The sequence below is a fragment of the Pleurodeles waltl genome, chromosome 1_1 (assembly GCF_031143425.1).
Source record: "Pleurodeles waltl isolate 20211129_DDA chromosome 1_1, aPleWal1.hap1.20221129, whole genome shotgun sequence".
In the NCBI taxonomy this organism is placed as follows: Eukaryota; Metazoa; Chordata; class Amphibia; order Caudata; family Salamandridae; genus Pleurodeles; species Pleurodeles waltl.
Window position 1 is genome coordinate 484555766 of NC_090436.1, and position 24179 is coordinate 484579944.

General features: G+C 45.9%; 1 protein-coding gene across 1 annotated transcript in view; it reads left to right on the forward strand.

Annotated features, from left to right (window-relative positions):
- The window catches only part of RASA1 (RAS p21 protein activator 1), a 700806-nt gene that overhangs the window by 480361 nt on the left and 196266 nt on the right, over positions 1–24179 (forward strand). The window contains exon 21 of the mRNA XM_069224876.1: positions 6713–6780. Coding sequence (XP_069080977.1) covers positions 6713–6780 — 68 coding nt within the window. The remainder of the gene's footprint in view (positions 1–6712; positions 6781–24179) is intronic.

A 24179-nucleotide genomic window follows, 5' to 3' on the forward strand; every position in this document is an offset into this window, starting at 1 on the left:
GGACCTCAGTTACCTACTTTCACATTCAGCGCACCACAAATTCCAAAGGCTTGTGGTAAGTGGAGATCATTCTCAAGTCTGGATTCTGCCATTTGGTGTACATTTAGCAACAGATTTATTCACATAATGTCTGCCTTTAGTGGTGGCATACTTTTATACATGTATATACCTATATGTAAATGTCTAGCAAACAAAAGGAACAACTCAACAAATGTGATAGCAGATGGTTCATGTCCTTCACAGTCTGGTATGCACAATCAATTAAAAAAATATTGGTGCAAATTCAAAACTGTCTTGGAGCTGCACTGAATTCAGTCTTAGCAAAGTCCTAGCCAACCAAGGAGAGAGTGCTGTTGTTTCCTTTGACAATGAGGAAGATAATGACTCTATTGGAAATGATGACACCATACATTGAATGTGCACTTGCTACAGAAGTGTGTCACAGAGCTAATCGAAGGGCAGATCCTTTGGTGACCCATGACTACAAGTGACCATTGTGACAAATGTGTCTCTAAGAAGGTGGGGCAGTCATATTCCAGGACACTTCCAGACAGTCAGGGATGCATCAGCTGACTAGTGTTACATACCATAAATTACCCTTACAGGTGTTTTAAAAGAACCTTTACTGGCAGATAGTGGCTTTTGCAGATCTTCTAAGCACGAACAACCGATGGTTCAAGAATGTGAAATAAATACCTTCATACTACAAATTTACTTCAGTAAGTGAGGGACTGGGGATGTAAATCTGTTTGTCAGATGTTTTACCTCCTCCTCTCACCTTATTCAGCCTTTTGACCTGCCTTTCTTCTTCTAAACAGTATAGTCTTTCTTATAGAGACTGCTAACTGCAGATTCCTCACCTTAGGCTGTTCCCCAGATGTCTGGATCCAGAAAATCTTGAGCAGTACCTCTGTGAACCGGTAGGTGATGTGTGCAGTGTGTGTATACAGGCATTACCCAGGCGATCTAACATCACTTCCGTTGTTTCCGTGCCTATAGCAATGGACCTGCAGAACTACCTCGGTCATTTTTTACTATTTTTTTTATTTTTTTTTAAGCTTTGCTAGCTGCTAGGGACTTATCTTCCCACAAGGTTTAAGCCATGTCAACAATGGCACAGATAGGTGTCTGTCTCTGATCTACACTTGGTTTACATGTGGTGCCTGGGTTCGGACCATGGCCCCAAGGCCTATACCGACTACAAGTCCATGCATCCGATGGCAATTTGAGAGCGGACAGTCAAACATTGTGGTGAAGAAGGCTACATGCCAAACCCAGTCCCAAACGAGATTTCAAGCCCTTTATCGGAGCTGATCCCATGGACAATCATCATCATCCCACTCAGTCATCCTCATCAAAGTTGGGTAAGTCCAAGAAGCTCAAGAAGAAGTCATCAAAGCGTTTTTCGGTTTCCCCACCAAGCACCATGCTTCTAGTCCCCACTCCTACACTTCACCCGTGTCTATTCCATATCTCCTCAAGTGCCACTATGCTGGAGGGACCCATACCCAACTAAAGGAGTTGTGTGATGCCATACACTCAATATTTGGGCCCACAACCCTCTGGCACTCCTCTAGGTCCCATGTAACGATGAGGTGCCCCTGCTGGATTTCCATTAGCCGGTACGCCATTGTCAACAGCTGGGTCCTCTAAATCTGCTCCTGGATCCAGACTGACACTGAGTCATCTCCAGATCTTTGGGCTTCTCCATGGGTTCTTTCCATCAGCAACAGTCCTTTTGTGGACAAAGCAGAGGCTATTTAGGGGATACGCAATGCCAGCTTTACGCCCCAGGCCAGCAAACTTAACAGTCCTTTCATGGCACCAGCCGTGGATCCCATAGAGGGACCCTGGACCTACACCCAGTGTATTGTCATGTATCCTCACCCTGGCTGTCGCAGCCTCAAAACCTATTTAATGGGTCCTTAATGCAGTACAGCCATCCTATTGGCTGCAGGATCTGGAAACAATTGTCCCAGTGGCAGGCACTCATTTCCGACAAGGGGGTGCTTCAAAAAGTGCAGAAGGTTTATGCTCTGCCATTCCTGGAAACCCCACTACCATTCTAGATAATCATATTGGCTCTGGTTCTGTCTGCCCTAGATCCCAGAGACTGGATGGTAGCGTTGGACCTTTTAGATGCATATTTCCACCTCCATGTCCTGCAGGCCCACAGGTGTTACCTATGGTTCATGGTAGACCAGGAGCATTTCCAGTTCACTGGGTTCCCCTTTGGCTTCAGTGCCCCTCCAGTGTTCATGAAAGTGATGGCAATGGGTGCAGCACCGTCTCATAGGTCAGAGGGTCCCAGTCTTCCCCTGCCTTGATGACTGGCTTTTATAGGCAGGCTTTCCCCAGGCAGCTGTCACACACCTCCAGACTACAGGAAACCTCTTGCACTAGCTGGGATTCACTATCAATATTTGAAATCACACCTGACACTCTCTCAGATGCTCCCTTTGATCAAGCCTTTCCGGACACAGTACAGTTCCGCATCTACCCTCCAGATTGGAGAGTCCAGGACATTCAGGCAATGATTCTGATGTTTCAACCTCTGTCCTGGATTTCAGAGAGACTGACTTCGAGGGTTTTGGGTCTGCTGGCCTCCTGGATCATGCTGGTGAAGCATGCTCGATGGGATATGCAGGCCCTGCAGTGGAATCTGAAGTCTCAGGGAGCACAACACCAGGGAAATCTCTCTAAATCTCTCTGACCTGGTTCAGATTTCAGGGGAGACGACAAGAGATCTGCATTGGTGGTTGACAAAGTGCGATTGGACTTGCGGAAGACTCCTTTCCCTTCCCCACCCGGCGCGGACAGTAATGACTGATGTCACTTCTGTTTTGGGGCGGCCACTTGGAAGAGATATAAATCAGAGGACCCCCAGCGCCACATCAACCTTCTGGAGCTGCGGGCTATCCGCTTGGAATTAAAGGCCTGCCTCCCATCCATGAAGGGTAGGCTGGTCCAGGTGTTCATTGATAACACCATTGCCATGTGGTATGAATAAAAACAGGGCAGATTCAGGTAATGGGCCTGGTTCCAGGCGTCTCTGCACCTCTGGGCGTGGCTAGAGTGCCATGACATCTCCCTGGTTGTGCAGTAACTGATGGGATCTGTGGCACATGGTCTCCTCAGAGAATGGGGATAACCTTGGCTCGATTTATTCACCACCACCATTGCAATGTCAGTGATTCTATGCATTGGAGATTCCAAAGCAGCTCTTGCTTGGATGCTCATTCGTTTAGACTGGAACTTGGGACTTCTATGAGCATTTCGAATTCTCAAGAGGATCAGGGCAGAGTGTGCCCAAGAAATGACTGCTTAGAAAATGAACTATAATATAACAAATAAATACAATTTGCATAAATAAAGAAGGAAAACGTACAACTGAATTTTTTTTAATGTTCTGTTAATGTGATTAAATTAGTGCCCAAACATAATATATTAGTATCCTCCGGTTGAGTTGAGGGATTAGTACAAGTGTATCAAACACAATAGAGTATGAGTAGTGAGTGTTCCCAACTGACTATTAAAATTCATTTTGCAGTATTTTCTATATTTGTTTACATATAAAATAGTTTTCATAATTTCTGGATTTGTTTAATGAATGCTTATATTTTTGTGTCTTGTTTTGCCATTCAAATCATGGAAAATACTTAGGGCCGGGGTCTCCTGCTTTTAGCAATTAGTCTGTGGTGGTCCCCGGATTCCAATAATGATTCAGTAGGGGGGTCCCTGGGTTCCAGTAAAGATTAGCCAAAGTAAAGGAACCACTGTTCTAAGGTGAGGAATCTGCGGTCAGAGTCTTTACTAGAAAAAAAGGTTTCCGAAGGTAAGAAACTTTATCTTTTGGGTGATACGTGCACACTACAGATAATGTAACCATAACACAATTTAGCAAGAAATGGCAAAGGTTCACCTTCGGATTTTAACAATCCCACTCTCAAGGGATTAACTGTGCATCTTTAGTTACAGATGTTGCATATGCTTTATCCATATTCTCATAATACTGTATGTGGTAAGCAAAATGACATCAGTCTTAGTGCCAATAATCCGCATTGCTTTGCTACATGGGACTCCAGCCATGGTTTGCGACCCTATTAGAAATGTCAATTCATCTATTTCCATATCGAATAAACTTGATCAGTGACCTGTTATAACCAAACCCTAAGTACCTCAGTCTACAGACTTGGCACCGTGAAGTGTTAGAATTAGGTTACTATAAACTTTCTGAAGACTGTATGACATTTCTCTAGGAGGGCACACATTGTACTACCAAAGCATGTCATGCTGCGACATGGAAGCTTTTCCAGACCTACTACAAAGGTGCACAGCTATATCAACTCACACTAACCTTACAACATATTTTTCATTACCCTTTTCACCTAATCAGACTCGCATTCACTTCTGTATGAGTACATTTTGCAGCAGTGGCCATGTATTAAGAAAACTGAAACTAACCATGTAAGGTAGGATGCTTTTCACTCCGTGAACAGCATGGGGCAACAAAGTTGTGATACAACTGGAAAATGTTACTTACCTGTGATACTCTGTCAGAAGAGCCAGAAGATAGAATAGTGTGCACTACGGGAAGACAACGTGCGGGCCCGTTGCCGACATCTGACAATGACAGGCCCCACAGGACTTGAATCCTTTCTTTCTGGATTACATTACCCTAACCACACCAGGAGGAAATCCTCAAAAACTGTTGACAAAATGTTGAAAAAAAAATCCTGTCAAAAAATGGCTAAGTGGTTGCTCCTCCTCGGGAACAGTGCTGGCTGTTGCGGAAAGAAAACAACTGACATCAGTGCTCCTGGGTGGAGCCTTTTCATGCACCGCAGCATCACTTCCGGCGTGGACAACACACGTGGGGCCGATCAACACCACCTACCGGTGCCTAGGAGTACTACTTACGAAAAATCTTTTGGATCTAGTCTGACACCTGGGAAATTCAAAAGTAAAGAATCTGTGGCATGATATAGTCTCTACCAGATAAGGCATTGCCTAAGGTAAGTGACTTGTTAGTCAGTGCTTTGGGAGCTGTAAGGACTTCCTGAAACTTTAACATTCCTAACACCTTTAGAATGTCCTCTGTTGTTTCCATAGGAGATACCTCTTGGTTTGAAGGGACCACAGTAGCACATCCACTCCTCCTATATTATTCCGGTCTTGAAGCATGGAATTCATAGAAAAGCACTTAGCACCTCTTAGAGCTTAAGTAGTTGCAAACTTCTGGACCCATCTACCTCCACACCCAGTTTAAAGTTTTTTACTTTTATACTTCATACTGCTCAAAACAGTGAAATGTAAAATCAATTTGAAATAACCAAAGCTAACTAATTAGGAAGTAAATTTAGCAAACATTTACTGTGCAGTCATATACTTATGAGTCGTCCTAGAGGTAGGTGTATTCTCAAGTTGGATGCCTATGGATTTAATTCTCTTAATATAACAATCTGTTTCCCAGGAGTATTTATATTCGATAGAATTTCTAATTGCTGCATTGAATACGAGTCATATAGCACAGCCTATCTGCAGGTTTACACAGTCATTTTTTTTCATTTTGCTCTTCTAATTTCAGAAGGTTTACATCTATAATTGTTGCAGATAGCAGGATTACAGTACGCAAATTTTTTTGAGTGGAATAAAGTGATGTATGCACACGCGACTGAGGCTGCATAGGATCTTTAAGTACTTCCACGTAGTATTGCTTTTTCCCCACTACTCCTGTGTTATGCCAACTTGAATTGTAAAATGTTTCCTGTCATGAAAGCAGTGCAGAGATGGCTTCTCAATATGTCACACCAGCTGTGCAACACCTGTGTTAGTATTGAAAGCTGTGTGGGTCCAGTAATATGAGTAAGTGCCAACATAAAGGAGGCAGTGTGTACTGGGCTAAGTGAACCAAGGCTCCAATGAGATCTGTTAAATGCTGCCTCCTGATATAGAGAGCTGGGGCCTTCGAGCTCAGTGCACAAAGAGTGATTTGCAAGGAAATTGTGGCAGCATTTGCAGATAAAGATAACTCTTCACTCCTCCAACCACCATCAGTGCCTTATCTACTTCAGCACAGCTACCTGATGTCGTCCCTTGCATATTCAGTTTTTCTGTATGACAAGAGATGCTAAACGAGACTGAAGACGTTGGGCTTTCGACATGACTACCTAGACAAAAATCAAAGACTAATGTGTTACAAAGGAAGACATTTTGTGACCCATTCTGTGTTCTGCTGACAAAAGGCATTCGAATTGAGTGCGTTTTATAGACCATAACATACTGAGATGTTAGATTATTGTTTTGAATGGCTCTGTTTTATTTGTATTTCTCTCTACCTCTTCCTTGCTTCTAGTCCATTTAAACTATAGGGAGCTCAAATGAGGTTTTTAAATAAGAGACACGTGCAGTTCAATAAGCTCAAACATATGGAACATTTAGTTGAAAAAATGCCCTACTTCAGTATAATAGTAGTCAGGTTTTCAGTGTGATCAATGTTAATGTTTTTTGTAATAAGAATTACAAATGTTAAATCTAAAATGTTGAAATACTGTGATGGTTCTTTGTAGAGTGACTGAACTAATGCTGGTCTCTGGATTACTTGTGTTGTATACAATCCAAAACTGAAAGAAAAGTGTTAACATTTTTAATTGTGTTTTAAAATGTGATTTTCATTTTACCCACTGAAAGTACATATTCTTTTTGTCTACAGCGGTTTTGTTTTTTTACGATTGATTTGTCCTGCAATCTTGAACCCACGAATGTTCAATATTATCTCAGGTGAGTAAACATGTAGTTGATGAAGGCTTTTTTTTTTTTTAAATGTGTTTTTTTTGTATGTACTTGCCATTTCATACAGTCATGTGTGAACAGTTGCTTTGGAATCATTCATGGTGGGTATGAATGTAATTATTGAAATAGCACTTCTCCAGCTATGTTAAGGTAGTAGAGTAAAACATTGTAGGTAAAAATGTAATTTTATTTTTGCCAAACCTTATTTTTGAAATTTGTGTTTTTATTTTCTTTGTGGTCTTGGTCCCTCAAAAGAAAAAAGAGAATACGCCTTCATTAGTCTAACTACCAGTACAAGTCCATATGTTCTAGCATGCCCTGCTCCACAGACTTCCTACACTGGAAAGCTAGGACACTGGAGTCCTTCAGCATAAAATAAAATGGTCCATGAGCCTATTCACTGGTAACAATTTTGTCAACATTCAGTAGGATGTTGTTAAACATAAAAGTGAGTTTTGTATGGTCAACTCTTCCGTGATCTGTATTAAACTGTTCCGTAAATTGTTAAACTAATTTTTCTTACCTTTTAAGGCAACAACAGATCGTATTCCCTATCGTCTCAATTTTTTTTTAGAGATATCTTCAGTTTCTGGTGTAAAGTTAATGAGCAAGTAGCTGATTTTCTGTTTAATTCTGGAATCATTCAGCTGCGCACTCCACATCATTAATCTTAACTCATTGTACAGGTAGCCCGAAATTACACCAAAATCTGGTTATCTGATGATGATCTTCCTAGGTCTGCAGTGTATATTAGCGGATGATCCGCATTTTAGGCTACTTGGATACTTTAATAACCTCTTTTGAAGGGAATACACTCTTCGTCTAATCTGATTGCTTGTGCTAGTGGTTCTATATAAAAGTTAAAATGTGAAAGTGACAATGGAACACTTTGGATAGGTCCCCTCTTTATCTTACATTTTATGTCAGATTACCATTAACCAAGGCATTTTAATTTGGAGCCATATATATAAAACTTGTACAGCATTCACAAAGCTCCTTTTTGTGTCATATTGATGGAGAGCCTCCAATAAATAGTTCCAGTTAATTCTGTTGAAACCTTTGGCAGCATCAGAGGTGATAATAGCAAGGTGAGCCTTTGTTTCCACCACTAACTCTTATCAAAAGGTCAGTCAAGCCTTGTATTTGTCTACCAGGGATAAAGCCCTTTTGGTGTTCATGAATCAGCAAGCCCACCACTTTACTCAACTTTCTGACCAAAATACCTGAAGATATTTTGTAATCTTGGTTGTATATAGAGATAGTTCAGTAGGACACACACTTACTTGGATCTTTTATTAGTTTTCAAATTAGTGTCATTGTTGCTGTGTACCAGCTAACAGGAACGTTCTGAATGCTCATCGTGGATCGTGTTGAACATCTTTTTTTAACACAGGACTTATGGAGTCTAAAACCTCCATGTATAGTTCTGGGTTACCATCCAGGCCACCCGGTTTTCCCCTTTTAAGCATTTCCACACGCACTATAATTTCTTCCTCTGTAATGGGGAATTTGAGGACATTTAAATGTTTTTGAGATAGGACTAGTATGTTTTGTTTCTTTAACCAGGAGCAACATACATAAAGGTTTACTGTTAAGACAAGACCTCTTGATAGACTGTCCTACAATAGTTTTAAAAAAGGTCTCCTCAGTCTGTTTTGCATCTATTCTGTCCTAGCATCATGGAGTACAGACTAGTTCCATTAAACTATTCCTGACTCTGTCGTCCCTGTCTTTCCTGGCCAAAAAGAGTCCGCTTTGCTTCCCATATTTGGTGTTTAATATTGCTGCTTCCAAGTTCTCCCTAATCCTCTCTTCTAGCTTTATCCTCTCTTCTAGTCTCATCCTGTTCCCCTGTTGTGTTGCTTCCAGATCTTTACTTAGTTATAACTTATATTGATCAGATGTATGCATGCCTGACTGCATCTTGTCAGGCTTGGCCTCTAAATGTTTATTAACACTCAACTCAATCATAATGTTAGATCTGTCAACCTTAGGGCGGTCTTTCCCCAACCTTTTTACCTTACTCTGCTGTTTTTACTGATCTCTTTTTTTGTTGGCCTTAGGACTGTGTGCAATTTACCACTGTTTAGCAGTGCTAAAGTGTGTGTGCAGGCTCCCTAAAACACGATAACATCTGCTTACACCCATTTGGCATATTTAATTTACTAGTAAGTCCCTAGTTAAGTAGTACTACATGTACCCAGGGCCAGTAAATTAAATACTAATATTGGGTCTGCAGCATTGGTTGTGCCACTGTGGGAAAGCACCATTTTTTACATGGTAAGCCCCCACTTTTTGCCTGATTTCTGATTTGGCTTTGACTGTTAGTACACTGTGTCCCTGCTAAACAGGTCCCCAGTGCCTGATCTCTTTCCACAAAACTGCACAGCTGTTTTGCACAATTGGCAAACTCTTTAGCTACCTCTGTAAGTCCCTAGTAAATGGTACCCCCTGGTACCTAGGGCCTGGTGTACCACAGAAGGTCTCTGAGGGCTGCAGCACCAATTGTGCCAACCTCGGGGACCCGTCACTTAACCCACACAGTGCTGCCATTGCATACCACTTGCCACTGCATGTGTTGGTGCAGGCTAGATTGAAAACACGACCTGTCAAACACCGCTGTGTGCCAGGCCCCTCTCTGCATGTGCAAGGTGTGAGTCACTACTAATAGAGGGTGCATGTGAGGGCATATATGCATGAGCAGATATGCCCCTGCTAAGTCTTTGTCGATTTTGAGACATAGTAAGTGCAAAGGGAAGCCATTTTAAATGCATTTGCTGGACACTGGTCATTATGAGTTCCCCAGCTACCTGATGGCTTCTATGAATCCTGGGATGTTTGGTATCAAACATCTCAGAATAATAAACCTTCACTTATCTCAGTGATGGATGTATTAAAAAGGCACACAGAGGGCAACTCAAAGGTGCCCCCTGAAAACCTACCAGCTACTAGTGTGTTGGCTGACTGGTCCTGACCATTTCAGCCACCACAGACACGTTTCTGGACCCCCAAGTTGGGAGCCAGCGCTCTCGAGGGCCTGAGACAAAATCGTGCACTGGGCAGAAGTGTGACCTCCTCTCCCAGGCAGGATGGTCATTCCAAGGTAGGGAGCTTCAAAGGCCTTACCTCCTTGGTAATGCAACCCAGGTCTCTCCAGATAGTGGAGCTGACCAACCAACCTGTCCTGACCCCCCTTTTGGCAGCAGCACAGGTGGGACAATTTGTTGAATTAGGAGGTGTGCTCGCTTCATGCCATTCCAACTCCTAAGGTGGACGAGCCGAAGTGGCCACTGCTTTCTAAATTCTTTCATCTCGCTAGGAAGGAATTAGGCCATTAGGGGAAGGGTGATGCCCACTTCCCAGCGGAAGTGGTCATAAGAATGGTGTAGTCACCCTAAAGGTGGTCAGCCCATTGGCTGCCGCCTGGCGCTCCCTGTAACGCCCTTAAATTGAGTATTTAGGTGGCACCCCTGAACCCTAGAACTCAGATTTTGACAACCTAAGAAGACCCAGACAAAGAAGAGTTGCACCTGCAGAAGAGGAAAAGAAGCAGCAGCTGACCGGGAAGCAGCCCCTCCAGGATGCCTGCTGATCTCAAAGGATCCTGCACATGTAGCCCATTTGTCCAGCCTTCAATAAAGGCTCAAGTCTCCCATGGACAACAGACTTGCCCTGCAAGACGAAATTCCAAAGAAAAGACTCTGCAGCTGCTGGACCCTGGAAATCCAACACTAGAAGTGACCACTGCAACTGGCGTCCACAACCCAAGTTGAAGCCAACCAGCAGTGCCACAGCGGGTCCTCAGCTACCCAGAGACTGAGTCCAGTGTGGTCTCATCGATCTTGGACTCTCTCTCGATACCTGTAGCCTCTGCATGCAGGCCCCCTCTCCCACAGACTTGTGGAGAGAGAAAATCTGACATCTCCAGCAACCACTGCACCTGTGACCCCTGACCCCAGCTGAGGTAGTTCATCGGTGCCAACGATGTCCCCCAGCTCCTAAGAGCTCAAGTCTACCTTGGGTCCACCCCCGCCGGACTCCCTGATGTTGCCTGCATCCTTAACACACAGGACCCCCTGACCGCGAGTGCTCCTGGATGTGAAAAACCGATGCTTAAAGACTCCCCTGCATCTGTCACCCGTGGAGAAGAGGACCAAAGGTGCGTCCACGTTCTTGAGCACCCCAAGTCTTCCTAGACTTCCTAGCCAGATGCTGCAGCCTGTCTTCACAAGTATAAAACTCCCATAGGAAATTATTGGGCACCTGAATCCTTACTGCGCCTCTGCATCCGGCTGCCCCAGTACCGCCCTGTGTAACCTGTTGGTGGAGTTCTGATCAGTGCCCAGTACTTACCTTAACTCCCTGAGATTGGCTTTGTAGGTCGTTGGAAACCCTGTGTTAGCTGAACATTTGTTTTTCCTCCACAGGATATTATTGAGAATACTATGAAAAATGTACTAACTGTCTATTTCTGAAACTGCCAAGTATTTATGCTTATAAGTCTACTTACCTGATTATGAAGTTCTTGGGTTTGAAATCTATATAAAAAGAATTATTATTTTTCTAAACTGGCCTTGGATTTATTCTTTGCGTATGTGTCTCTTTTATTGCTTCTGTGAGTACTACAAATGCTTATCACTACCCCTAATAAGCCTAACTGCTCGCCCACACTACCACAAACAGAGCATTAGTCCTATCCATTTTTTTGCCTCTGCAATACCAATTGGGGAGTCACTGGACTCTCTGCAGTGTGTACTTCATTTTAGTGCACTATATAGAGAGTCCGCTTCCTACAGCCACCTACTTCAGTAACCTATCAAACATGTCCCAGGTCTGCTATTGCAGCCTATCTGTGTAGTTTTAAACTGCCATTTCGACCTGACAAGATAAACATTTTGACAGGCCTAAACCTTCTTTTTTAATACATTTACGTTCCCCCCCCCTAGGGTAGGGCCTGCACAGTCCAAGAGGGTAGAGTGTAGTGTTTATAAAAAGTTGGTCATGTACTTTTAAGTTTTGCTTGATCTAGTAGTGAAAAACTCTTAAATTAGTTTTTCACTAATGTAAGGTCTACCTTTCTCATAGGATAACATTGGGTTACCTCATTATATTTAATAAGTGCTAACTTTCAAATGGGAGGAGGTAGAGGTGCCAAGGTTGATGTAAAGAATTGTAATGTAAAATGTAAAGTCAGATTTTAAGTCACAATTCTGAAAATGCCACTTTTAGAAAGTTGACATTTCCTGTCCCTACTATTTGGTACCATCAGCTAGTGTTCTGGATCTTAGCTGGCGGTGGGTCCTTATGTATTGCTCCCAGACAGTGAGACAAAGGAGGAAAAGGTGTTGGCAGGATGGACCATCTCTCAACAGATAGGGGAGAAGCTTTCACGTACCATGCTTACCCATCACAAAGGCTCTGCCTCGGCATACTCACAAAGGGTTTCCTTTAGTCTTTTGTGCCCTGGACAAGCTGGGTTCAGGGCAGAGAGGTAAGAAATTCCAAACACTTATGAGGGTGGAAACCTTCATAACAGTCTCCTACTTCAAAACTGGCACCAAGTATAAATATTGGCCCTTCAGACCCAACTCTTGAGGAACTCTCTGGACCTGTGGAAGACTCTGAAGTACTGCTGTGTGCTTGGCAGCAAGGACAACTGCTACTCTGCTTACCTGTTGCCAGATTGAGAAGGAGTTGACATGTATCTTGAGCCCGGAACCATCAGAGTGACTCCAGTGACTAGTTGGCATCTTCCTGCTCAGAGTCCCAGGGGCAGAAAAGACTCCAACCATCTTGAAACCAGCACCTAGACTATGCCTGCTGTCTTGCCGCCCAAGTGGTGCCACCCTCACCCTGGACCCTTGGAGGTGGGCCTGAAGATGCTCTACCAGCAAAGCTGTGGTGTTTTGGGTGGAACCAACTCACTCGCCGAAAACATGAGCATCATTGGCCTCTCTCAGCTGGTCACTGCCCCCTCACACAGTGCAGGACACACACTGGACCCCGTTTTCTCCACATTGGAACCGCTGCTGTAAGGCACATCTCAGAAGTTGAACTTTGCATCGCAAACCTCAGTCGATGGCATCCTCAACAGCAACAGTGGACCTCACATTTTAAGCCTCATCACCGGCTTCATTTGAACCATTGGTGCACGGTGCATCCTCAGTGCAGTACCTCGCATTGCTGCCAGCAGCTTCTCTGAACCACTGCTGCATGACACGAAATCTCGTGACTCTGCAGCCAGGATTTAAGATACTTTGTTCACCGAGCCTAATTTGGTCCCTGTATCCGACCTGAACTCCATCACTGTTGGCCTGAACTTGTGACTTTGTGCCAGTCCAGTGCAACCATACAACCTCAGTTGGTGCATTCTGCTTTTAGGCACTATTGTCCTTTAAATCTTTACAATTGCATATCTTATGTTCTACTGATTTGATTTGATACATTTTACTCTCTTTTTCCAAATTGCTGTGAGATTTTTCTTGTGTTTTGTTATCACTTAATTTCTGTTTGAACTTCTGCTTAAATACTTTACATATTGCCTCTAAGTTAAGCCTGACTGCTTTTGTGGCAAGCTACTGGAAAGGTAAGCACAGGTTAACTTGGGGTTGCTTGTGACCTTACTCTGACAGGAATTGTAGTTGCAGCCTGAGTAGAGTTTCATACACCCCCCACACATGCACACACACCCACCCACTCACTCACCACCACCACTACCAGTAACTCATTTTCCTACTTTGACAGGTCAACTTGAAAGACAAGTAATTATTACATTGGATATTCCTTATATGCAACCCACACCACCCATTTGAGCACCAACCGCTTAAATAAAAACATTCTTTAGATGTAATTTAGCATTTTAAATCAGTTACTTAGGACTGTTTCCAGGGCTATCTGGAATCCCAGTTGTACCAAACTACCACCTGGTATAGGTTATATCACTTTGCTGGTCGCTGTCTTGTATGCCTTGCAGATCTTCATTTTGCTTTTCCCTGATCAGCCTTTTTTGCCCCATTAGTTATATTAACTTTATTCAATACCTAGAAATAAGACCTAAGTGAAGGGGTGATTGTTCAAGTAGCTTTTGTATCTTGTGTGCCTGTTTTATTTGTCCGTTTCATGTGTAAGTTCTTGACGTGCTCACATCTGCTACAGTCGTGAACCTATCTTTCATGGACTGCAGCATTATAATAATACTGGGTCTCTTTTTAATAGTGGGGTTGTGCTGCTAGTTTGAAGATTTATGAGGTCTTAACTTGTATTTTCTGGTTCTTTTAACGTTTTTGATGTTTGATTAGAACGGCTGGCTTGAGTCCCACTCAAGAAGCTATCATTACTCACGCTTTACTTTGCCCAACTTCAGGCTCTAGTCCATTGTAGAAACTGACCTAGCTGAATGGTCTCTCTCTGCTACCAGTGCAGGTGCTGTCTCCTGCTTCAAGCGTTTCCTTGAATTAACTTTATTCAAATTTAACCATTCTACAGCAAGTGGGAATAATTTGCCTTGTCCTCTTGTTGTGGATTGTACTGAGGAGCCTTGTTCTGATCCCTCTGCCTGCAGTCTCTTTGCCGCGCACCGGAACTGAATCCGTCGGTGTGTTATATCGTCCCATCTCAACTGCTGTGGTCGGTAGCTGAAAGTACTAACTTCCTCCGATGCATGATACATCGCACTGATTGGGGTCGAAAAAAGAAAAGCCAATTGAAATTGGGGGATTTCTCTAAAAGAAAGCCATGTCTACGTTAAAGTCTCCCAAAACCAGCCCATGATTTCATGTGGGGAGGTCTGGAGAAAGCACTCTGTGCTGCAAGACACCTGCTTACCTACTCAGTCGGGCAGCATACTCCTTGCATTCCCCTCCTGTCAATGCACAGATTAAGCTGACATGTCCTCTATTTTTTATAGAGATTTCTAAACTCAGATTCCTCACCTTTTGAGTATTCCCCAGGTGTCAGACTGGATCCAGAAACTTTTAAACAATAATCTGCATGCTGGTAGATGGTGCCATGCTGCTTTGTACTGATGCCATTCCATTCAGAAATGACTTGCATGGCTCATATTAGTGCAACTCTTGTGTGCTGATGTCACTTACTTTCTTTCCGTTCCATAGCTACCCCTCGCCTCTTTGAAACAGACCAAAATTCTTTCAGTGTGCAACTGAAATGTCACCCCCCACGATGACAGGATTTAAAACCTGGGAGGACCCTCACAAGCAAATGTCTGTGACTGAATTAACATACTCCCCCCCCATCCTCTACGTTTGATGATTGGATTCTATCCCTTAATAAAATCCCAAACCTCATGACACCATCTACTGACATGCAATAGGCCTACTGAAAAGTTTCCGTCCCCAGTCTTACATCTGGGGAATATTAAAAAAGTAAGTAGTCTGTGGCTAGATAGTCTCTACCAGAAGGAGCATTATCGAAGGCAAGAAACCTTATGACTCCACCTACTGACATGCAATGGGCCTGCTGAAAAGTTTCTGTCCCCAGTCTTACATCTGGGGAATATTAAAAAAAGTAAGTAGTCTGTGGTAATTTAGTCTCTACCAGAAACTTGTTTGTCAGCATGCCAGGTGGCATATGCAGGCATGTAGTGGGATCTGAAGCATCAGTAGGCCCAACTTCAACTTTCCGACCACACCACCTCCATGTGCTATTGCAACAAGCTCGGGGAAATGGGGTCTTGAGCCAGGAAGCGCATGGACTCTGAAATAGTTGGACCATCGAAGAATTTTCCTGGTGGTGAACCAACTGGATGGGTCTTTGAATGCCAGGGTGGGCTAGTTCAGACATTGGTGCCTAGCGGATCACAAGCAGCAGGTACATCCAAAAGTGGTAGAGAGCCTCTTTCACAAATGAGTAGAACCTTGGCTCAATTTATTTGCCACTGCCAGAAAGGCTCAGTGTCAGCAATTCTTTGCATTGACATTTCCAAGACTTTTTTCTTTGGGAGACACGTTCTGCCTCGAGTGAAACTCTGAACTCCTGTGTCTCTTCCTGTCAAAACTTCTGCCTTGAATTCTAAAAAAGTAGTCCTAGATTGGGTATGGCGAGTATGTTGTCCAGAGCAGCTAGGCTAGGGCATCTGTTGTCTGATAAGCCTACCCTTTTGGAAGGACCTGCTGCCCTGCAACTGGGTAGGGTTCTGCATCTGGGCCTTCACAATCTCCAACTTCATGCATGGAGATTGAATGGCAACAGCTGATTACCTTCAGCCTTCCTCTGGAGGTGGTTGATGTAATCTTGGCAGCCAGGCATCCATCGAGCAAAACTGTGTGCTCCTGTGGTTTGGTGTTGCACCTGCCGGATTAACCCTCTTCATGCCAAGTCATCTGACGTTCTCTTGTATGTTATTTCAGCAAGGCTTTGTTTTGGCACACTTAAAGGGTACCTTTCAGCCTTCTTACAGTTGCCAGACCAGCACTCATTTAAATCACCAGATGTGAGGCACTTTCCGAAAGGCTTACAATACATGATCTGATAGAGACTTCAAGCTGTAGATTCCTTACCTTTGAATTCTCCCCAGGCATCAGAATGGATCCAGAAGATTTTCATGACTATTTACCCCTGTGCCCTGATAGGGTGGTGTTGATCTGCACCGCATTTGTCATCCGCGCTGGAGGTGATGCTGCAGTACATGTATAGGTGCCACTCAGGTGCACTGATGTCAGTTGTTTTCTTTTTGCGCCAGCCAGTGCTGATCTGAAGGAAAGATACACCTCAGTCAATTTTTGACTGGTTTTGTTTACATTTTGTCAACAGTCACTGCTGCGAATCACAAGACCTACAGGGTTCTCGCAATCCGGAGGCGGCATGGCTCTCGGCCTCTCCCTTCCGTGAAGCCAAAATTAAAATAAAAATCATCATAAGCATAAATTAGTCAGATATCGCCATCAGTTTCTTGTGAGGGCGTTAATGCACAAAGGACTTTCCACCCACCCCTACACCTGTATACAGAGAACAGCAATATGTAATAGGGTGAATCGAGTCCTGAACCCCAAGTCTGTTACCCGGCATCCTATACATATCCACTGGTGCCAGCCAAAGTAAAATTGTTCATCCAGTTTCCATACCTTCACTCAGCGTATCTGATGGAGACATCAGTTGCAGATTACTTACCATAGAATTTCCCAGGCGTCAATCTGAATCAGGAGATTTTTCTCAAGCAGTATCCCTGTGCACCATTAGTTGGCGTGGATCAGCTCCATATCATTAATCCGCGCAGTCTGTGCTGTATATGAAGTTGCGGTTTCTATATAGGCACCACACCAGTATGCTGACACCAGTTCTTTTCTTTCCACACCTACAAATGCTGATTTGAAGAGAGCTACCCCTCAGTCGCTTTTTGATTGGCGTCTTTTAACTTTTTGTTGAAAAAGTTTCATGTGTTATACTTCTGGTGCATTGAGGATGTCCCCCAGAAAGACTGGCTTCAAGCCTGTGGATCCTGTCATCTGGCAGTGTCCATGACAGATCCGCACCTTGTGTGTCTTTGGTGCTTGGAGCTCGATTACTCTGCTTTGACTGTCAGACCATGCATCCAAAGGCTTTGAGGGAGTGGTCCCTGAAGTGGCCTGATGCTCGACTCCACACAAGCCGAGACCTCCATAGAACGGAAAGTCCCAGGATCGGTCGCAGAGTCCTCCATCTTTCTCGTTCCACGTCAGGTCCTCATGGGCGATCGGGTAAGTCGAGGCAAAAGCAGAAGTCCAAGAAGTTGAAATGTTCTTAGACTTCTCCTTGTCCGTCGAGATGAAGGAGCATCTACACTTTAGGTCTCATTCAGCGGGACCTGCACCTGGGCCGACTAGCCGGAGCAACCCCTGCCCAACTCAGAGTTTTACAAAGCCATGCACCTCGTTCTTGGGTAGCCCGATACCGCTGGAGCACCTTCGGGTTCCTTGGAGTCAGAAAGGGCCCCTTTGGGTTCCGCACTGATGGATTTGGTACAGAGGGGCACCCAAGAATACAGTCCTGGACCCAGACTGATTTAGGGCGTACCACCCCGACATTCCCTGATGCCAGCCACTTCGCCGTCTGTGCCCACGGTTGGTACCATCCCCATTGTGGTCCCAGACTCCAACACGGAGCCGGATGGGCATTGTACAACTCTGACTCTGGCAGGAGCCTTGCCTCTTAGATCGGATGCTGAGCCCTTTCACTATGGGTTAGGCCTCGGGATGAATGGGAGAAATTGCTGGACCCTTTAGAACACTAGCCCCATGAAGCTGTCGACAGTTGTGAGGACTTGGGTAAGACCAGTGGTTTGGACACTTTGCAAGATACTGGCATGCTTTCACCCTGTACCACGGCTACAGAGCAAGGAGCGTCTTATGCTATGGTGATGAGAAGAGCGGCTGAGGTCCTGGAACTTCAACTGCGTTCAGTGGCCATCAAGACTAATCTCTTGACAGAGGTGCTACAACCGGGAGAACCCATGTTTCTTGACACAACAACCCACCCCTGTGGGCTTGGTGGTCCAAGTCTCTACCTCCCATGGTGTAGGCATCACTAAATAACCAGAGCTCTCATAGGGGTAGCTGTGAAGAGCAGCTAAGGCTTATCCAGGAGGGTGTGACACGGTTGCAAGTACCGCACAGGTCAGTCAGTCAGTCAGTAAAGTACACACAGGAACAAACCACACAGGTGTTAGAATTATATGTAATATTTATTATAACACACACTATAGAACTAACTTTGGTATAGTTCCTACCTAGAGATATGGTCCTACACAGATATACTTAGTAACAGGTAAGCAAAGGCATAACATAACATGGGACCCTATTGGGGGGGCCCAAACCATATACTAAAAAAAATTGAATAAGAAAACCATCCCCAACCCATGCTACCACCCAAGGACCTTTGGACTGGAGAAGTACTAACATCCCAAAGGTAAGTAGGTAGGATTCCCCAGGCACCCGTGTGCAGAGTAGATATCTTGGGTTACTTTCCATAGGATAACGTGGGGAAGTCGCAGTTGGAGTTTTCACATTTTAGGACCCTTCCTAGAGGTCCTCCCAGGAAACCCTTTGGGACAAGGGAGGTTAGATAGTGCCCCCACCCGTAGATGCCCAGAACAGTGGAGTACCTACACCAGGAAGCCCAGGTGCATAGGGGTGGAGTCGTGTCGGAACCTCCCGCTGATGGCGTCCTCAGTTTTCCAGCTGCTGTTGTGACAAGTGGGTCACATCGCTGAAACCCAGGCATGGATTCCGGAGAAAGTAGACCTAAGGAGAGCAGGGACAGAGTCCAAACCACCCAGTAGTGCCCAGGCAGTGAAGGAGGGCAATGCCCACCCTTCTCAGTGATGCTTCCTGAAGGACGGTGGACGAAGAGGTGCAGCTGTGGATTCCAGACGATGCAGGAGGATCCCAAGAGTCCTCTACGAGCTGTCCCATGCCGGTTGTCAGAATGCAGAGGTGGTCAGTGGTCAGCAGGACCACCAACAAGCCTTAGCAAAGGCAAGCGTTGGGCAGAGTTTGCAGGTATTTTGGGGATCAGCAAGGTCCAGGTGACCCCACATTGGCAGGTAGGTCAGGGCCAGCCCTTGGCAGTTACGACAGTCATCAATCGTTGGAGCCTCCCAGAAGGACCCTCCGACAGCAGACACAGTGAGGCCTCAGCAGCACAGCAAAGAGGGATGCCCACATCGCACGATTTGCAGAGAGGACATTGTTCTTGGAGTTGGAGAGTGCTGGAGCTTCTTGGAGCTAGGAGGTCTTTGGACTGAAGAGCCAACAAGCCTTGGCAATGACCAGCAGACGTGGTGCACAGGGGTTCCAGCCAAACAGCTCCAGCGAGGGACCGCAAACTTCCAGTTGCAAGGAAGATAGGTCAGACCTCTGGAGAGCCACAGAGCCACCACCTTTGTTGCAGAGACTTGGAGAGTCCGTGGGACAGCAGGACCCACAAGCCTGTCATCGTCGTTGAGGGGCCTGCGAATGGAGGGGAATGACTTCTTCACTCATAGGGAGATTCCTTTTTGCCTTCTTAAGTGCAGGCAGAATCCCAGGGACTCCGGAGGATGCTCGACCAAGGGTTGGCAGAAGTCTTTGCAGAAAGAAGAAACAAAGTTGCAGCAGGAGCCCTCATACTGGTTACAAGTTTGTTCTTGCTTTCTAGAGTACAGCAGCGATTCTGTTGTCCAGATTGCAGAAGTGTCTTGCAGTGGAGACTTGCAGAAGGTTTCTGAAGTCTTGCAAGCGAATCTGGGGACCCACCCTCGGGGAGCCAATAAGTAACCCTAAAAGGGTGTTGGACACTACCTTCAGTGGTGGTCAGGGACGTCACCCACCTGAACTAGCCAGTCAGATGCTCCCAGGGGCCTCTGCACATCTTGTTTCCAAGATAGCAGAATCAAGTGGCCATCTGGCAGATCTCTGTGCACCTCCCTAGGGAAAGAGCTGGACAGGGGAGTTGGTCACTCCCCTGTCCTTTGTGTGGTTGGTGCAAAGCAGTCTATGCAAGGAGGGCACCAAATGTGCCCTTCAGAGCAGTCTGATGGTGCTGGGAGGCACCTTCACCCCAGCCCAGAGACACCTATTTCTAATGAAGAGATGGTCACACCTCTGTCCTACAGGAAATTCTTTCTTCTGCTTTCCCCTGCCCTGAGTTAGGCTCAGCAGCAGGAGGGCAGAACAGTGTCTGGGGTCGGCAGCAGCATAGGCTGGCAATCAGACCCCGCAAGGCAGTACAGGCAGACATGGGGATCGCCTAGGAATCCACTGCAGTACACGGTATTGTGCAACTAACACTGGAATCAGTGGTGTTGCATGATTCCAACATGTTTGATACTAAACATGCCTAGGTTCGGTGAAGCCATTATGTAGTTGGACTACTCGTGTTGACCAGTATCCACAACATACCTTAAACTTAAAATGGCTTCCCCACACTTAGAAGTCTGGGGTTTTTAGGAGCACCTCTGCTTATGCAGGGGTGCCCTCACAATTAGAACTATGCACCCTGCCCTTGGGCTAACGGGCCTACCTTGGGGGTGACTTTCAGGGTCAGGGTGCACTGACCACGATAAAAGTCAGTCCTTATATCTGCGGTGAAAGGTGCAAGCACCATTTCACAGAGGTGCAATGGCAGGCCTGCAGTCACAGTTTACATAGGCCTCCATTGGTGGCACAACACATGCTGCAGCCAATGGGGGACCCCTAGTGTACCAATCCCAATCCCCTGGGTACCTAAGTACCATATACTAGGGACTTAAATGGGTGTACTAGTGTGCCAATTGTGGGGTGTAAAACTTACCTCACAACTAAGTTTAGGGGAGAGAGCACTGACACAGGGGTCCTGGTTAGCAGGATCCCAGTGTACTACAGTCTAAATACACTGACACCAGGGGTAACTATACCAGAAACATGCTACTTTCCTACAGTGGCCCTGAGGCACTATGCCTGGCTGAGGACATCTGGCTTTTTGTCGGGTGTCTAAGCTTCCTTGATGGACATGCCCTTTGATGGCACTCGTGTCTTCAGAGACATGGCAAACTCTGCGCTTGAGCGTTTCAGGATTCTCAGATTACGGCCAGGTCCTTGGGCCTCGCAGTGGCCCCCCGCACCTCCAGCCTGCCTTTCATGGCTACGGAAGGGGCCTCCAAGCACGTCCATTCTTGGCCAGCCACCATGCCGCACATGCTACCCCTCCAAGCTCGTAGATCCAGGTGGCCAACGGTCTGAACAGTCCACTGCCCCTGCCCCTGCTCTGCAGGAGCCCCTAAACCTTCCTAGTCTGACTTTTCCCCATCATGGGCTATTTGGCGATAGAATTCGCTACCACCTGCTCCGCTGGTAATCCATCACATCAGACATGTGGGTTTTGCAGGTAGTGCGAAGGGGCTACTCCCTCCCTTCAAAACCACCCCTTCTGCCTTGTCATCATCCTATGATCGGATGACAGAGGATCATTTGTCCTTTCTCCACAAGGACGTTATGGCTCTTTTGGCCAAGGGAGCCATAGAGGAGGTTCCCGTGCCAAAAGTAGGTTGGGGTTGCTATTTCCGCTAGTTCCTGGTCCCCAAAAAGGACAAGGGCTTCTGCCCCATCCTAGACCTTTGGTCCCGTAGTCTCTTCCTCTAAGAGAAATTTCATGCTCACCTTGGCTCAGGATCTAACTAACCTGGACCCAGGTGACAGGATGGTAGAATCGGACTTGCAGGATACTAATTTTCATATAACCGTCCTGCCTGCCCACACTTGCGATTCACAGTAGGCCACGAGCACTTTCAGTTTACCGTGCTCCCCTTTGGCCTCACCAGTGCCCCTCGGGTGTTCACCAGGGTGATGGCAGTGGTCGCAGCTCATCTGCGGAGATCAGGGGTTTCAATCTTCCCCCTATCTCGATGACTGACTGTTGAAGGCGGACTTTCTCCACGCTGTCTTCTCTGACCCCCAGACTACGACAGACCTACATTCGCTGGGGTTCACTATAAATGTGCTGTAGTCGCGCCTGACCCCTCAGGTGCTCCCTTTCATCAAAGCTTTTCTGGTCGCAGTGCAGTTTTGGGCTTATCCTCCCAAATGGCAAGTGCAGGATATTCAGGCTGTGTGTAAGAAGCTGACTCTGTATATACAATATCAAAATGAGATCTAGTGTGCACAGAGTCCAGGGGTTTCCCATAGGCTTAACGGAGGCTAAAGTGTATAATACTAATGCTCTGTTTTGTGGTAGTGTGGTCGAGTAGTTAGATTTATCAGAGGGTAGTGCAAAGTATCTTTTGTAAACACACAGGCAATAAAGGAAGCACACACTCAATGACTAACACCAGGCCATTGGTTTTTATATAGCAAAAATATATTTTGTTACTTTATATCTAGAACCACAAGATTCAGTTTGCAGGTAGGTACATTTGCAAGTAAGTAGCAAGCATATGTATCAACACCACTTTGTTTAAATTTAGTGAGTTAAACGTTTTTCAAATAAATAGCAATAATCTGTTTTAAAAGTTGACACTGCAATTTTCAAACACAGTTCCGGGGGGAAGAAAAGTTAGTACAGTTTCTAGGTAAGTACAAAAATTACAGTTCCAGTCTCAGGGGGTTAAGATGTCGAAAGGTTGGGGTTTAAGTTAACTCCGAACACCCACCACAAGCAACACAGGGCGGGCCGGAGTCAGAGGTCAAAGTTGATTCAAGATTTAGAATGGGTTCTTATGGAGACTGGAGGCACTCTGAATTGGATCTGCCAGCAGGTAAGTACCCGTGTCTTCAGAGGGCAGACCTGGGGGTTTTGGTTGCGGACCGGGGGGCCACAGGTACTCACCAAACACACACCCTCAGCGGCACAGGAGCGGCCGGGTGCAGGGTGAAGACACAGCGTTGGGCTCCCAACGCTTTTCAATAGGGGGTCCCTGGGCGGTCACATAGATGCTGCAGGCTAAGTCCAAGGGGTTGGTTCCTGAAAACCACATGCTGGACAAGGTGGCGGGCCAGCTGCTGAACGTTGCTGGACTGGTTTTCTCGAGGTCAGAGGGGTCCTCCGGATTTAGGCTGCAGGCATTGTCGTGTTGGCTGGGAGGGGTCAACCAGGGTGGACAGTAGGTCAGAATCACCTTGGGACGTGCTCTTGAGGGTGGACCACCTGCACACGGGCGGTGGGTGTCAGGTGCACAGTGGTCAGGACTTGCGGAACCGGGGCAGTTCTGTAGTCCTTTGCTGGAGTTTCTTTCTGTACAGGGCTGCTGTCCACAGGATATCTTGGTCCTCTGTGGTGCAGGCAGTCCTCTTGGGACTTTTAAGAGGTTGATGGTCCTGCAGGATGTGTCGCTTTTTTGTAGCAGGGGCTTCAAAAAGCTGGAGACAGACCGGTAGGGCTGGGGCCAAATCAGTTGGTGTCTTCAGTCTTCTCTGCTGGGGGTCAGCTTAGCAGTCCTTCTTTCTTCTTGTTATCTTCATAAGGTCACCAGGGATCTGGTGAGCTAGGTTCAGGGGAGCCCTTAAATCCTGGATTTAGGAGCATTATAGGGGTCAAAGGGCAGCAGACAACAGCTACTGTCCCTGAGGGTGACTGCACCTTTTTGGTTTAAACTCCCTTTGGGGAGGGGGGACACAGACCTAACCCTAGTGGTCCCTGTCCTCCAAACTAAGATGGAGAATTCTGCAAGGAGAGGGTCACATCAGCTCTGGACACCTTAGGGTTGGTCCTAGCTGAAGTGGTCACTGTAGGAAGGCACCCTCTTTCTTGGCACGGTTAACTCCATTTTCTGCTTGTTGCCAGTGTGTTTGACTGTGTTCATTAAGAACCTCCTAACCCAGGACCCCGGTGATTATGCTCTCTCCATGTAAACACCACCCCCCAACCCCCCCCATTTGGCATACTGGTACCCCCTTGTAAGTCCCTAGTATATGGGGCCCTGGGCATTGGGGTACCAAGGGATC